The sequence below is a fragment of the Puntigrus tetrazona genome, chromosome 6 (assembly GCF_018831695.1).
Source record: "Puntigrus tetrazona isolate hp1 chromosome 6, ASM1883169v1, whole genome shotgun sequence".
NCBI classification, from domain to species: Eukaryota; Metazoa; Chordata; class Actinopteri; order Cypriniformes; family Cyprinidae; genus Puntigrus; species Puntigrus tetrazona.
The window spans coordinates 15,227,440-15,244,743 of record NC_056704.1 but is presented as its reverse complement, the minus strand read 5'-3'; the positions used below and the strand labels follow the sequence as shown (position 1 = coordinate 15,244,743).

Below are 17,304 nucleotides of genomic sequence, written 5' to 3'. Positions count from 1 at the left end.
ATTATTGCATGAGAAATCAATTTTTCACCAGTATCTTCACACACAGTAACTCACGTTAACACAGGGCAGATCTACGATGCAGCCGAGACTGCATTGATTTCAAGTGTTAATCCTCCATTTTTCTCCTATAAGGCTCTTTAGTGGCTGTGTGCACACATAGATCTCACCTAAGCAGCGTCGCCTGTCCTTCTCTGGGAAAGAGGATTCTTAAAGCTGTTGCTGGAGGGCCATCATAGCACACAAAAAAAAAAAAATGATCGATGACGTTTAAAAGTAATTTTTCAACTGGGCAGTCCGATATAGATATTATACGTAATTAAGGGATACTGCTTGTGCCACTAAAGTACTCAAACCAATAAAAATACTAAAAATATGATATTTAATTCTAAAAATATATATGTCTGTACAGTTTGATTTGTAAACAAATTTAAGCCTTTCGTTTCTTAATGCATTTTGTCTTGTGTAAAAGTGAATCCATTAAGTAAAAATAAACCTAGTTATCTTAATATTGACAAAATAAATAGACATAAGTTAAAACGCATGTGCAGGACGGCCCAAAGCACTCAGTAGTGTTAAAAAAAAAAAAAGTATCTTATGTCTTCTGTACCCTCCTAATCCCTTTTTCGGAGTGTCCTGGTTTGACATTAACTGTTGTCACAATTCAGTAACTAAAACCAGCACTGGTTTCTATCATAGTACCAGTAATACTTTAAAACATCCATCAATTCGTTTCTAATGTCAAACCTTCCAGCATAAACACATATGAAATTTCACGACCCCAGGAGAAGCTCCCACTGTAAAATGCATACCAACAAAACAAGAAGGTCACTCCACACGCCATTTAAGAAATCCACACTATTATCATTCTAGTTTAAAAAGCCTGCAGTTCCTAGAGGGCACCAGCACAGGACGGTTCAGTCAGGTTCATCCTATCCCCTTTGTCTTGCAACGGCCTGAAGAACACAAGGCCCATTATCCGCATGACATGGGCCTTGTCTGTTAGTGGTTAGGAAAGGCCCTTTGGGTGGGATTAAAACTGCTCTAAATCTGTTCCACAGGAGGTCCCTCCTCTTTAGGTGCTGGCTCCAAGTGAATGGGAGTGACGTTATTGGGCTTCTTAACACTGGAAGGATAAGTTTACAGACAAAAAAAAATAATGGCCAAGACTTTATAGTCATTGTTACAGATGTTGCATCTGATTAATCATAACTGAGTCATAAGTGCATGTAAGTAGCCCTAAGCCAAACACTTAACCATAATGTGGCGAGAAATATTCTGTCTGAATTATATATATATATACACACACACACATACATATACACACTTTTTTTTTTATAACTCCAAAACTGTATTTGTATAACCTGAACAACGCAATATATACTCACGAGTATGGTGAGATTGGAACAGCCACCACTAATACGTGGTTCTTCTTTCTGAAGAGCCTCCAGAGTCCTTTGTGATAACCTCGTACATCCAGGTCCCATACATGCAGGCACTGCGAGCGGTAAACAAGATTAGGCCATAACCTAATACTAGGTTTTAATATCCTCACCTCAGATTTTATTTCTATATATTTCCTCTCTCAGTGTTTACAAGCCATTTATCTACCCTAGCAGGCTCTTCGAACGATAGCCAGACATTTGCGCTTTAGTTCACATAAAAACCGGTAATAAAACTCAACACTTTGCATTGTAAGAAACCATGCAGGGTAACTACTTGCTAACCTGCTCTGAAATGCAGCCGTTTGTTATGCGAGATACCCAATTGAAACCTGCGGATCTTCAAAAATTAAACATACCTTCGCCAGTTCCGTCCAAGTGTTTGTATCCGTCTCTTGCTCCATTTTAATGAACATTACAAAGGTCTTTCCCTCTGTGTCTGGGATAAATGAGTCTTCGCATGGGTTTTTACTGTGGTCCAGGACCTCAGCCTCACTGCAGACGCACAAATGATTATTGCAGTTGTTGTAATAGTTGTGTTGCAGTATTCAGTAGAGGAGTATGATCGTCAGATAAAATTACCGTAGCAGGTTTTGGATTTCGATCTCATATGCATCTTTCTTCAAGCTGTAAACAAAGAGAAAACGTCAAATACATCTAAAAAATGATGCAAATTTGGCTAATATGAAGACTATTATGGAACTATACGTACCTATCTACATTTCTCATCTGAACATTCGGAATAGTGTTGAACTTGTGCTTTTTAAAGTAAACTTCCTATAGAGACACGTACACAAAATTTGGTATGCAATATAAATTGAAAAACACACAAACACCACATCACTGGATTTATCGCATCACAGATTCAGCTTGCCATGGAAAAAATACACTAAATTACAACAACATAGAAAAACACAGATAATCCGCAAACGTTAACATAACGTAAATATAGAAGATGTCTTCACTTACATGGAAGTAACCATTCATATTTAACCCAATGATGCCAAAGTGATAAGAGCGGGAGACATCAGGAATGACACATTCTCTCCCCTTCCTCTGTTCTGGCATCCGCATCCACATGTCCCAGTCCCATAGCTAAGAGATGGCAACAGTGCCAAGATATATAGGTAACTGATACACTACCATTCAAAGGTTTGGAAGCATTTAACTAAACTAAATGACATTTGTAATGTTACAACAGATTTTGATTTCAAATGCAGGGTACAGTTGCTTATTAGCAGTCATATTAGCCATTTATTAGTAGTAATTTAGCCCATATTAATTCCTTATTTTACATCTCTAATCCTACCCAATATCTAAACATAACTACATTACTAACTATTAATAAGCAGCAACTGTAGAATTTATTGAGTAGTTAAAAAAATTACAATGAAAAAAAAAGGTTTTTGCTATTAAATGTTAATGTTTTTTACTATGTAATTTTTACTAATTTAATGTTTTTATATCATTTCAGATATTTACTATATACACCACACACACTCAAAAGGTTCAATTTTATTCAAATGAGACAACATAATACTAAAATCCATAGTGAGAGCAGCACTTCTCAATAGAGAGAGGAGTATTAATCACTTTGAGAAGCTTTCGTGCAAGCAAATGGAGCGGAAAATTGTGCCAAATTAGACATTGCTTTTGAGAGGTTTTGCATGTAAACTGTAAATACATAAACTTCTCCCTATTCACGCATACATTACAGGCGAAATGCAGGAATTAGCTGCCTCACCTTCTCAGGAGTTGGCCATTTGGGCTCTAGTTCATCCTTGTAAAGGCTTTTTTTAAGCACCCAGCCAAGGCCGGGCATACTCTCCACTCTGTACAACAGAGACGGGTCCTCTGCGGTGTGCTCATAGCCCTGCAAAACAGCACAGCAGCAGGGGCAAGTGAACCGCTTGAAGGCGTTTAAAGACTTTTACAGAAGAATAATAGCGTATTTGGCAGCATTTACCCCCAAGACAAAAACAAAAATAGCATATTTTCACTTAAAAGAAACTGAAAAAACTTTTTTTTTCCCCTCCATCACTTACTTGGTCATTCCAGGCTGAGATACAGTACAGACTGTCATCCTCACGCAACAAATGGATAGTCTGGCTGAGAAAGCTGACAGAGATGTTGGAGAAGAAATGAATCACACATTTAAATGACTTTTAGAGACAATGAGTCAAATCTTGTTAATCAATCCTTTCTGTTAAAATGAGCTCATTAATTCTGCACTCACACGTTTCTAATCTAGTCTATTACAAATAATGCAGGAGTCTGCTGCCATCTAGTGGAAAATTATATATAAATGATCATATAAAAACATCCATACCTGAAAAAATCTATGGAAATATCCAGGTCTTCCTCCAAGACAATGGCAAAATCTGCATCCTAAAACATTCCATTTTTCAAAGTCAAAGCTACAACTGTTTTAAAATGTAACTCTACATAAGGTGTAAAGCAGGTGATTTCATCATTTACTCACTGGGTGCAGACTGAAGGTTGCAGTCAAGCTGGCTTTGTAGTGCTGAGACACAATGAACATTAATGCGTTAATGCCATCTTATAGTGATTCACAAACAGGCTTTGACCTGAATTGTTCAAACAAAAGTCACAAACATATCACCTGTGACACTCTAGCATTCTTAATACTGATAGGGGTATGTTGAACTCCTTTAAGACCGAAGAGATCCACCACATCCATGGGTTCCTAAACAGAAAGCTTTTAGTTAATCACGTAAATATGTATAAATAGTCTCATAAAAGATGAGGAGAGAAAAAAATATATGAAAAAGGAGACAGTACCTCATAGTAGCCATCGATGAAAACAGTGATCATCTGTGGATTGACACCATGGGATATAAAGAAGAGAGCGCAGCATTCTAGAGAAACACATATATATATATATATATATACGCATCCAGAAATCCCCCCACACACAGGATTTCTGGTTTTCTCCATTGAACCCAAATCAAAACAACATACACAAAAAATGATGTGTGAAAAGTGTCTTCACTGCCACTTCTGCTTAAATAAAAGTATTTATTTTCTATGAACAATTCTTGGTTGGCTACTGAAATGTATGCAACAAAAAAATAAAACATATGCCAAAGATGTCACTAATCCATTCAACTACACATGATGGTTTTTTAGTGTGGTAAAGTAAAACATATATGTTTACTAACCTGTAGAGATAGTTTGGTCTATTTCCAGCTATAACTGCTACTGGGACGTTGTAGACTTTGTTGCTAGGCAGCTAGACAAAATATGGAAAGGTTTAGTCAACACAGATTTAACACAAACACTGTTATACTGTCTAAAAGAATCAAGTTATCTCGGGATGAGGGACATAACAAGCACTAACTGATCTTATACTACTTCTACAACAACAGTCTTCTTCTTCTGCATAAAAACAAAGCTGAAAATGGAGATTTGTAGAAAAAAACATGTATGGTCAGTCTCGGCATCATGTATTTTGTTTGGATGTACCTGATACCATAAATAAACATTTCATGGTATTAAAAAAAGTATAACATTAAAATACATTTTTGACACAAGTTGATGAAAAAGTTTAGTATATTTTGGTAGAAAGATATCTTGATGCATGAGATTATTACACATTTTTTATGTTTTAAGTTTTTAAGGATTCTTAAGTTTTTTGTTTTTTTTTTAAATAAAAAAAAATGTATTTGAATATTTGCTAACAATCTAACAGTCTTTACTTTTAGACAATTTAAAGGCATAGTTGACACATAAATGTATATTCTGTCATTAATTACTCGCCCTCATGTTGCCCCAAAGACCTTTATTCATTTTCAGAACATAAATTAAGATATTTTTGATGAAACCGAGAGCTTTCTGACCCTTCATAGACAATGACGCATCAAAAAAAATGACACAGAAAATTCAAAATTCTTGTAAAAATTGTCATGTTTCTTTGCTTTGTGTACAAAAAGTTTTCTCGTAGCTTCTTAACATCATGGATGAACCACTGGATGTCACACAGACTATTTTTAACAAAGTCCTTGCTACCTTTCTGGCACTTCAAAATGGTAGTTCAATTGATCTATGGAGGGTCAGGAAGCAAATGGTTTTCATTAAAAATACGCAAAGGCCTTATGGGTTTGGAACAACATAATGCTGAGTAATTAATTATATATTTTTCATATTTTTTAAATTATCCCTTCAATGCATTCTTGCATGACAGTGTATAAAAAGAACAAATAAATCTCACTTATATATATATATATATATATATATAAAAATGTTTTTAGTCACAGGGTGTGTGTCTTACTGGGTCTGGGTTAAACTCTATGGGGCTGGGTCTTTGCAACTACAAATGCTTCCATATCCTTCCACTTTACTGCAAAAGAGTTTTCTCCGCGGTTCAGCTCGGTGTCTGCCCAATGGCACTCTGCCTCTGAAACAGCGCCAACAGACAGTTTAACACAATCCATAACATCACTACATACTACATCCAACACATGAACTTCAACACTCAGAATAATACCTTCAGAAGCTGTCAGCTGGACCTCAGTCTTCAGCAGCACAGGATCACCCCATGTGGACAGAGCAGGAGACTTGGAGTGCTTCTCCCCATACACCTGACCTGAGAAATTAAATAGTACTTTTATATCACATCACCGTGGAAAAAAAGAGCCATTTCTATTTTAATATATTATAGAATGGAATTTATTACAGCATTTATGTAACGAAATGTCAAAAACAATGGCCATACCATGGCAAGAGGAAACAATTAAGTACATATACTTTTAAAACAATTAATAATATTCATATACATATTCAAATTCATTTTGAACAACAGTAATACATGTTAAAAATTAAAAAGCCTTGTTCTTACCTCCCTTCTTACAACCAGAGTCCACATATCTCTCCAACCTAAAGTGACAGCTACCTGACTCCCCAAACCTTTCAGAAGATTCTTTGCTGCATCCTTCAAGTGGAAAGTCCCTCATCCTAAAGAGGCCAGAAAGAAGTGCACTTAAAGACGAAGAAAACACAAACCTGAAATCATGCAAGCGCTGTGGAAAAGGCGTTACATTAACCTTAATAGTAAAGATGAGGATTCTTCCACGTGTGACCATGTTGAGGAAGAGGATCATGGCTTCATCCTCATGGGGAGAATAAGTATCGAACACTCTTTTGGCCATGACATGACCCTGAAGAAAGATGAAACGGCTATCATACGAATTTACGAATAATAATGACAACTTAAAAAGATAGCAATGACCAAAGATGATAGAGTTGGTCGCGAAAAGTGTGTTCTTACAGTTGCCTGATTTAAAACTATAACATGCACGCCTCGGCCCTGCTCCCTCATCTCATCTTCCAGAACCTGCAGAAACACAGCAAATATTGTTGTCAGTGTTATCTGGTAATGATGTGGCAAATCTCTCTTGTCATAAAAAACTTTAATCACTTACAGTGGTGCCATCCACTGCTACATAAACCTTAGATCGACTAGAATACACCTCGATATCCAAAACCTTTCTCCCACTCGCTGGTCTGCGCGGGGTTTCCATGTTAGGCAGGACGTCATCTGAGGCAATATTCAATAACCGTAAAAATACAATTTGAGAGCAAAAAATAAATCTTACAGTTTGTAAAATTAAAATTCACATAAATTTCAGTGTCTTTACAATTCCCTTCAATTAACTGAGAAAATATTATTAACATGTAGGCATAATTTCAAAAGGCAATTAATCAACATTACCATACTCTTGAACAGCATCGTCCTCACTGGCAACTCTCCTCGTGTCAAGAATGAGTTTGATATTGACAATCACTGTGATCAGTAGAAAGAGGACAGCACTGGCCTGCAAATACACACACGTTATCTTAACGGAGAGATCTTAAATATAGCCAGTAATACCAGTGTGCATGACGAACTGAAAAATTAACACAAACATCAAGCTGCATGAACACCACAAAAATAAATCCTGATGATCTGAGATCTTCCACTGAACGCTTTGCTGCTTGACTAGAAGCCAGAACTAAGAATCACATGGTCAGTGTCACTGATTTCCTTTGATCAGTGACCTATGTTAGAAATATTTCATTCATTTTAATTCACAAAATAAATTTTTATTTATTTTTTTAATTAAGTGCTGCTCAGCTAATCATAACATGACTACAACATAAACTGATAACCAAACATTTATTGTAACAATGTAAATAGTGCAATGCCTTTATTCATTTTGATCTAATACATTTGAATTATTATTTTATTTTTAACGGATTATTCTATAAAATGACATACAGTAGTATTACAATAGTAATAAAGGTATGCGTGCAAAAAATTAAATAACGTACCCACATATGTTCTCTAAAAATACAGCAAATGCAAGTAAACGTTAGGTTTCATAGTCACTAATAAAGAACGAAACCTCCCATTTTAAGCGTTCAAAGATAGTCTCGAAAGATAACCTGGCAGATCCGCCGCACTGCTCTTTTGTTGGTGAGTCTGTATTTCCAGGTGAGGTAGAGGCTGCGCTGCTGGCGGGGGATGAAGGGTTTGGCTCTCGGGTTGGGTGTCCAGGTGTCCATTCCTGCAGTCCTGCCCGCTGCTCCCGATCACAAGACCTGCCTGCATCCGACAACGCCTGGGATCACGTCTTCTTCATCTAAACATCACAGCAGCGACAAAAGATACACATTTCAAATCCTCTCCCAACGTTCAAATCCAACGCAGGTGGCACAACTTCAACATAGGTCACTGCAAAGGCTTTATGAACAGTTACAAAAACAACGCTAAACTGCATTCTAACTCTAGTTATATTTCATGCATGCGCACGAAGTAACGATATTAATAACTCATTATTAATAGTGAGTGACTTCTGCAAACAGATGGTGAGGTAACGTTAGCTACATGAGCACAACAGCTGATTTCAGCAGCAATTTCTTTTAACGCTGACATTTCTGTTGAGTGTAAGGCTGCACAGAATAAATGCTAGCAACTGCTTACCTCAGCAGCATTTTATGTTGCACGGAAACGACGTCCCGACTCTCCAGAAAATATAACTGTAATTTAGTTTAGGTCGGGTCTAGTAGCGCTTGGCCATATGCAGGTAATGAGTAGTGTGAAGCCAGATTGCAGGACGAAGCCGCACGCTCTTTTTTCAAAATAAAAGACCCACATTTTGTGAGTAAATAGTTCATGAAATAGTCTTCCTGCCAAAAGTCAGCAACTTAAAAAATAACTACTTTAAAATAACAACAACGATAATAATATGTTTTTAAAAGCAGGTAAATAGTTAAACATTACAATCAATATAAATAAAATATTTTAAATATTTGTCCATTTTATATTATGAAATTATGAGCATTAGCTCAAAGCTGTGACATTTGGCAAAAAATGGACATTTAAATAACATATCCACAAAACTACTGGCCTATACCAAACTTTTACATGTACACGAACACTAATTTTAAGATGATTTCATTATTTAATAGCACTGTGAAATGTCAAATGACAAATTTCTAAACCAAATTTGCTAAGCAAGAAAAAAACAAATTAACTAATAATTAACAGACTAGAGGGGGTGATTTTATCATATAGATACACAGTGTTAAAATTCAATAAAATATAATAATAATTATAATAAAAATATTAAACAGATTCAGATAAGATAACAGATAAAAATAATTTTTTCATTGCTATAGATATATTTAACTGGTAATTTGGACAAAGAAGAAGTGCCCAATTCCCAGCTAACAAACTGTGTGTGAACAAATTTATCAGTTCATCTCTAGCAAGCGGAAAAGGTGGAGCAAAGAAAGCCCTTTAATTGTTCTTTTGGATATTTCACTGTTATTATGTCTGTCTAGCGTGCTTGTTCTCTAGAAAAGACCCAGCGGTAAAGAATAACATGGGGGACCTCTGTCAGCTTCTGGTTACTTAGGTGAGTTTTTTAAAACAAAACATATTAACACAAATAATTTGACTGTTTAAGAATCAGCTCTCATAGAACACAATCCACTCATCCATTTTTAGCAACGTTTATATATGTTTAGTCTGGTTTAATTGATAAACCCAGAGAAAAATATTTAGTTGTGGCGTTATATCTATTTTCAGTGCTTTTTTCCTCCCTGTTGACACACGGAACATTTCAGGGCACGGATCGGAATGAATCAGTCAAAGATTCTCACTCAGACGCTGCTCTAGAGGTCCGGCCTGACAGCAGACAACACTTCAGGGGGGGAAATTTCACCCTTCGCTGCTCTGTTAAAGTTATTAATTCAACGAGCTGGATTCTGAGCGGGCTTCGGGGAGCTAAAAAAAGATCTGGATGCTTGCAGTTAAATGGCACCGAATCTACAGACAGGCCTCAAGAATGTCATTTCATTGACATTGACCATAATAACAATGGATTGTACTGGTGTGAGAGTCCTGCTGAAAACAAGACAAGTAACTCCATCAGTATCACCGTGAGCTGTAAGAACATCATTGTCAATAATGTAGATTTAATGATAATATTTGTCATTGTTAACATGTGACTAACTTCACAGATCGCTCAAAAGACGAAAACACATTTACAGGTATAAGACGCAGATATAATATCTGACACTGAATGTAGCATTCTGTAACCATCCGTATAAACCTTGTTCTCCAGGGACTGTGGCCTGGGTGTCAGGGCTGTGTATCATATTGATTCTTCTGGTGCTTCTTCCTATTCTCTGGCTCTTGTTTCCTGGTTTCAGGTAGAGTATATAATTCATAACTATTTTAGGTTTTGGCAAATTGGTGGCAAATCTGTATGATTGTACAATTGCAATCCGTCCCAAAAATCATGTTGTTTTATCATTCAAATTGCACAAATTTATTAATAAATCACGACTGCATAAAAACTTTTATTTGTCCAGTGAAGATTAGGTTGAACAAACAGGTATATCCTATATACTACTGTTATACACACATTCCCTCACGTCATTTGTGAGTTAGTAAATAATGACAAATTATGATTTTGTATTAATCGGTTTGTGCTATTAATTTCACTGACTACTGACAATGTAAATCAAAAATTGCATTCTGTATCAAATATCTGCAATGTTTACTCATGCTTTTCAGGGAGAAATTGCATGTGTGTCCAAATAGGGCATTCAAGAGGGAAAGAGTTCAAGAGGAAATGCCTAAAACCAAGCAGGACGTGACTGAAATCCAGTGGATCTTCCCTGGATGGAGATGGACAATCTGTTGGACGCGCACCAAAATCGTGGCAGCTGAAGTGTCTACATTTCAAATGTGGATGCTATCAGATACACATGCTATTTCTGAAGAGAAAACAGACACTGTGCTTTAAAGTGAGTCACAGGTAATATGACGGATGAATAAAGAGGCCCATCTTGATATTTACAGCTTATGGAAGTGTTTTCACACTGAATAATATGTTACCAACTTTAGATAAGAGGTCAAAGGTCCGTAAGGAATAATTATACCTTTTAATCACAAAATGGCACTGAATTGTTATTTCTGTGTGACTCATTTGCATATAGAGTAAAAGCTTGCATGAACTTTTTTGTGTGTGTGTGTGTGTGTGTGTGTGTGTGTGTGTGTGTGTGCAATTATGGTTACAGTGCAGTGTTGACTTATAACATTTACATTTACACATTTAGCAGAAACTTTTACTCAAAGTGACATACAAATGAGGAGTGATCAAAATCTACAAAAGAGCACTGGTACACAAGTGCTATAACAATTAGTTACCCTTACATGGTTCTTTAAATTATATAATACATTTTTCTTTTCATTTTTTAATACATTTATATAATAAATCAAAAGAAAACATATACATAAATAATACAGCGAACTACACAGCAAAATTCAAAGTGTTAAATTTACACTAGTAGTGTGGAAATCAACACTTTTTCGGGTTTATATAGGTCCACACTGAATCGAGTTAATTTTACACTTTAAAAAGTGTACATTTTTCAACTCATTTAGAGTGTTATAAAAACACTGTGAGTGTTCACATTTAACACCATTGGTGTGTTTTTCTTTTAGTGAAAGTTTCCATTTACACCTATTAAGTGTTAAAAACTACACTAAGTGTGTCAATATTTTAACACTAATGGAGTTGTTTTTAACACTAAAATAATGTACATTACCCTAAGCCTAAGGTAAATTTTTCTATACTCAGTTCAAATAAATAGTCACAGAAAATGTATTTTAAAAAAAAAAAAACAGATAACACACCCAAATCGACTTAACCTTTTATTTTTAAATAAAAACATAAAATCACGCAACCAGTCAACCAACCAGCTTAAACCAACATACAAAAAGGTACAATATATTCACCATCTGACCCATATGGAATTTGTAGATCAAAAGGTCTGTAGAATTTCAAAGCACTGGCCTTAAGAAGTCCACTCACACCGCAGCATCTCTGTACTTTAAATGCATGGTAATGTTCTGAGAAGTGTTCAGTAAAAAGCTGTTCTCCATCATCTACTCTTCTTCGGCGACTTGGTCCTCCTATTTCAAAAATCTCAGAGCGCCCCCGTTTTGGGTTCTTCCTTGACAAAGTTTTAAGGCGCCAAGAGATAAACCCGGTCCCCTTCTCTGGATCATAAAAATGTTCCTTTTAGAAAGATAAGATGTTTTAGTAAGGTATGACATCAGCATATATTCAGCAAAAAGCATATATTCATATATAATTTAAAATGTGTTCTTACATAGCCCTTTGCTGAAAATGGGTCTCTCAAAGAAGGAAAGAGACTAACAATTCCTAAAGCATAAGTCTCACGCTGTTTGCGGGTGGGGATCCTCCTATAAATTGCATATATATAAAATATTTATTTTTAATGTTGACAAAGCCTTTATGGGAAGCAATTTGTATTTATTGTGTTTGTGCACTGAAATCTTACCCGTAAGTCTCTGTCATGTGACTGACAACAATATTGACAAGTTGGCGTCTGGTGCTGTGCTTCAAAGTTTTAGTTACCTGGTATTCCTCCAAAACTTCCTCACCACCAGATTGTTTTTCCAGGGCATCTTGGATAGTCTGACATTAAGCATGGTTGTAGTAATGTTGAATAAAAATGTAAAATGTAAAAATAAACAAATAATAATAATAATAGTAATAATAATTATTCTGACAAATTAACCATAAGGTAAAACATGTATACATACCTGTTTTGCCTTTTCAGCATCCAATGTCTCTCTGCTGCAAGCCCGTGGAGACTGCCTGTTCACTGCTATGTCTGCCTCATCATAGTCAGCTGAAGAGACTGAAAGAGTATCAGTGCATGTGCTGGGGGTCGAGGATCTTGTTGGTGTATTCACTGAAACAAAATCAACAACAATTTTCAGGTTTCTGAAATGCCTTTTTTCTGAAAATTTCAACAACTTAAATTTTATTTAATTATATTTAATTTCCACTACTATACTAAATGTTTAAGGGCAAGTGTGTTTTTAGTCACCATTGTTTGTGTGTTATTGTTCAAGGAAAATCATTTGTTACATTTCTGATTTTAAGAAATAACATTTATTGTACAGATCATAACTGTCTGAAGTGTCACTGCTTGCTTACCCTCTCTGGCAGGCCAGCAGAAAGTTCTTCCAGACATTTAACAGTTAAACATAAATGTGGATTGGCTTCAATCAGTTCTTGGAAGATGTCCTCCTCCACATTGGTGTCTGTGTCATCAAAGACTTGAAGAGCTGCAGAGCTTGCAAACCCAAATTTGCTTTTAACTGAAAAATAATTATATCAAATACACATGAACAAACATTTAAATTTGTTTTTATCTTTTAGTCAAAAATTAACTGATTTTATGCCTCTAACACAGCCGTTTCCCTCTCTTTCTCTTTAAATTAGCACAAGCTTACCTACTTACCTTCAGTGAGAAAATCTTGGAATGTGAAATCATTAGGCAATTTCACAAATTTCTTCACACCTTGACAATGCACTTTCATCAACATGATGATACTTGCTGATAGAAAAAGCAAAGAGTCACATTAAGATAAGCTTGAAACTTCCGCGTTTCAAAACGGAGGCAGCATGCATACGACGTATTTGTAATATTTCAAATGTTCTTCAGTTTAAACTAAACATCGCGCGCCACTGTTGACTAAACGCGCGAACGCATAATATGAGGGTATAGCACGAACAAACATGGAAAAATATTATACCTGACCTGGGAATAAAAGTTTCACAAACAGTTCCTTGCTGAACTTAAACTGCGTTATTAGCCGTCTTAGTCTGTACTAAGCGCGCTCCGTTTCGTATTAATTCCTCGGTCCATACAAAGTTTCGTTCCGTCATTGCACATTAAGCGCGCGCACACACATTAGATATTTCAAATATAGGTTGTGTTATTTCCGTTCGTCTGTTTTAACGCGCGGTTTAATAGTTAAAAATAACATCTGCCACACATAATCTTGAATATTACAAAACCAAGGTCGAACATAAAAACTGTTAAAGTACTATTAACTATGCTAGTATCTAACGTACCTTTGCAGCTCTCGCCTCGAGTGGGTTGTCTACTGTGTAACGTGAAATAAATGAACATTAGAACAATGCAAATAGATAAACATTACCATAAATGTCATATAAAAGTGTAAAATATAAACATTAATAAAAAAAAAGCAATTAAAAGAATATTATACATCTTAACACTGCCGTCTTCACGTGGCCGTCCGCCATTAGACATACAGGAAGTAATGTGCAAGCACCGGAAATTGGATCTACTCATCAGAAGTGTTGTTTAACTTAACACGCTGTAATTACACTGACTCTAGCATTGATTTACACTGCAAGTGTTAATGTCAGAGAAATCAACACCAGAATCAACACTTTGTAACTCTGAAAAATTAACACTGGAAAAACAACTCGATTGATTTTGCTGTGTAGATTTAAAGGCCTTTTTGGCTTTTGTTATTTTTTTAAGAACAGAATTAGATAAATAAATAAATACATAAATACATAAATAGCAGTGATCAATCATATACATTCAAAGCTGTTAGCACTGTGACATTTGATAAACTGTTTTGAATGTCATGTCAGTGTTACCGTCTTATAAAAGTGCAGTTTAAATACAGATTGTCCTTGGTATATTATGATTTATTATGAGGCATTAAAATCATACACTTTGAAAGCAACACATTTTGAACTGCTCATCAATGTCTTTTCAGACATTCAGGACATTTTAATGCACTTGTGATTGTGAATGTTAAAATGATATATATAAATAAATGCTTTTAATGAAATATCCTTCACTCTGGTTTTAATTTAAAAGTCAGATTTATGTCTATTTTATTCATTTTGCAAACATGGGAACAAGTGATGCTTGCTATCAATGTCATGAAATCTGTCACAGAGCATTGAGAGGTGCCATGTATGAATGTAATAATTGCAATATGGCGTAGTAGATTATGTAAGATTAGTATTCACCCAGCATTGGCTGCCATTCAGAGTAATTCAGCCCCTCTCCCCCCACCTCTCTAACCTTCTGTCTTCTCATTCAGACATGCCTTCTGCTTTTCTGGAGATCTGGCTTAACAGCAGAGGGGTGAGCAGCTTTCTGTTGGCTGCTCAGTAAATGATACTAACTCCACAGGGTAGATGCAGAAGAGGCTCCACCAGATCAGCTAACAATAGCACATGTAAAAATTTGTAGCAGCCTAAATGAATAAATGAAACACGTTCATTATTGTCTAATGTCATTTCTTGCGTGGTGGATAAAACAACATATTTCAAAGAATATCGGCTCCCATTAAATATGGACATATAATACTACAAAGGTCAATGAGAACTGACCTTTACCAACAATTTGGAATTACATAAGGAGGATAAAATAAAAAAAAATATTTTAAGTAATAGTAATAAATAAATTTATAACCTAAAATGGTAACATCATATACGCTTTTACAAAATATCCACCGTTGTACATTGTAAAATGGTTCTGTTTTTATTCATTTAATTCTTTTGATAATAGAGTTTGTCTCTGTAAGGACCTGTCATCACTAAAGCATGTTTTACCCTTTTACTGTTCTCCAGAGCAGCTCCTGGCCAAGGGCAAATGAAGTGAAGGTGTTGTCTCATGTAATATTGAATCCCAGGAGCTGTCACCTAAAGGACTGCATGTCCTGGTTTTGTCTGGCTTGTCACTAACAGGCTTTCAAGTGGACATGCTCCAGGCACTGACGGACCCGACTTAGAAGTAACTTTCTATACTACATTCGTCCATTTTGCAATGTACTTCTGGATAGAAAGCAAAGAGGAGTAGCACAGAAAGAACCTAGATTTTGATCCAAAAGAAAGAAAAATAAATGGGTTACACCTTATTTTAAGGTGTACTTGTTACACTTTTACACGTAATAACTATAAATTATGCATAATTACATGCAATTAACCCTAATAAGTCATACTCTAATCCTGATCCCAACCATATACATGTAGTTAATTAATACTACTCGGTGCCTAAATGACACATTAAAAGAAAGTGTAAATAAAAAAAGAAATAAATTTAACTTATTTTAAAAACAAACTGTTACCAGGAGTCAAGTAACTCTAGATGGCAGTATTTCTTCACGTTGTCTTAATGCTAATTCACCCATTAAAGTCAAATAGAATTACTGCAGGCAACAGTAAATCTGAACTCGAACCAATATTTTTTAAAGAGAAAAACAGTTTAATATTGCACTGCTGCTATTCTAAGATTATTTAAAAAATATGGTTGATTTAGTTTGAACAGAATTTAAATAGTTACACAGAATTAGAATTAAACAGACAAACAGAATTTGCATTCATTCATGCATAATAATGTTTTCTTTCTGTTGTGTGTATCTGATATTTAATGGCACTAACATATTATTTGAAGTGCATTGCTTTTGAACGTTTTTGGGGGATGTGGGGTACATTATTAGGACCTTTAAGCCGTCCCTTGTCTCGTTCTCTCTTGTGCTTGTGTTTTAGCATGCTGCTGGCTGACAGGGGATCAGCAGCCGGTCAGGAAGGGGGTCTGACCGCCACAGTGCCCTGCCTGACTTCTCCTGCTAGTGACTGGCAGTTTGAGAGGGGCACCTTGAGACGCAGGTCGAAGGCCAAACTACCGCCACACACTGAAAGCAGAATAAGTGTTTACAAAGCATTTAAACATTGCTCTCTCACAGACTGGACAAAACACAGAATTACTCTAATTTTAACTACAATTTAAATGAAATAAAAAATAAAAAAATTAAAAAATAAACAATAAAAAAACCTTTTTGTTTTCAGCTCAAGATTTCGACTATAATCGTTTGATAATAAAACATAGTATTGTAACGATTCTAAAATATTCCCTTATATGCTCAACATATAACTATGGAGCTATGCTATAACCCAAAGCTGCATTTAAAATGTCTTTGGACAAGCAGTCATTTGTGCATCTACAAATGCAATTACACAAACACACCATCCTCAAAGGGCATCTCAGCTAGACTGAAACGTGGAGTCACTTTCACATAATTCCTCCCCTGGGCCACTTTATAGTTTCTGCATGTTTCTCAATGAGTCACGACTGCCTGATTGGAGATTTTGTCTGTTTTTCCTGTCGAAACAAAGACTAATTAAACCAAATTGAACCACCTCAGACCTGACTAAACAAGCTAAGTTTAAATGTTTAAATGTGATACCTCTGTGTTTAATATCTGTGTCCGATCTTATTTATTTATGCTTTATTTCCCTTGAAATACCATGCACTGGTAAATGATTGCACCAATAAAACCAGGAATATGTCTTAAGAAACTGGAATCCATTTCAAATTCATATTCACTTGATTTAAAGAACCAAGAGAAACCTCTAATATATTAAGTTCGTTACCAAATATTGACAAATCAAATGATTCCAGAACATGATTCTTTCATGCT

General features: G+C 35.6%; 1 protein-coding gene and 2 long non-coding RNA genes across 3 annotated transcripts; all 3 read right to left on the bottom strand.

Annotated features, from left to right (window-relative positions):
• Nucleotides 1-463: 463 nt before the first annotated feature.
• pomgnt1 (protein O-linked mannose N-acetylglucosaminyltransferase 1 (beta 1,2-)) lies at nt 464-8,579 on the bottom strand. Its single transcript, XM_043240997.1, is given in 26 exon segments — nt 464-1,123; nt 1,386-1,495; nt 1,799-1,934; nt 2,022-2,066; nt 2,152-2,216; nt 2,409-2,534; nt 3,184-3,312; nt 3,485-3,557; nt 3,769-3,827; nt 3,922-3,963; nt 4,063-4,146; nt 4,242-4,298; nt 4,300-4,318; nt 4,622-4,692; nt 5,731-5,756; nt 5,759-5,821; nt 5,824-5,856; nt 5,947-6,040; nt 6,298-6,404; nt 6,407-6,413; nt 6,503-6,616; nt 6,727-6,792; nt 6,881-6,996; nt 7,171-7,273; nt 7,884-8,080; nt 8,422-8,579. Coding segments are annotated over 25 exon segments (1,947 nt in total). The 5' UTR covers nt 8,004-8,080; nt 8,422-8,579; the 3' UTR covers nt 464-1,041.
• Nucleotides 8,580-11,689: 3,110 nt separating this feature from the next.
• LOC122347324 lies at nt 11,690-12,920 on the bottom strand. Its single transcript, XR_006251210.1, has 4 exons — nt 12,586-12,920; nt 12,321-12,457; nt 12,129-12,222; nt 11,690-12,034 (listed from the first exon to the last, which is right to left on the bottom strand). It is a non-coding gene; the product is annotated as an uncharacterized LOC122347324 (long non-coding RNA).
• A 77-nt stretch (nt 12,921-12,997) lies between these two features.
• Nucleotides 12,998-13,923, bottom strand: LOC122347325. Its single transcript, XR_006251211.1, has 3 exons — nt 13,910-13,923; nt 13,293-13,388; nt 12,998-13,149 (listed from the first exon to the last, which is right to left on the bottom strand). It is a non-coding gene; the product is annotated as an uncharacterized LOC122347325 (long non-coding RNA).
• Nucleotides 13,924-17,304: the final 3,381 nt, after the last annotated feature.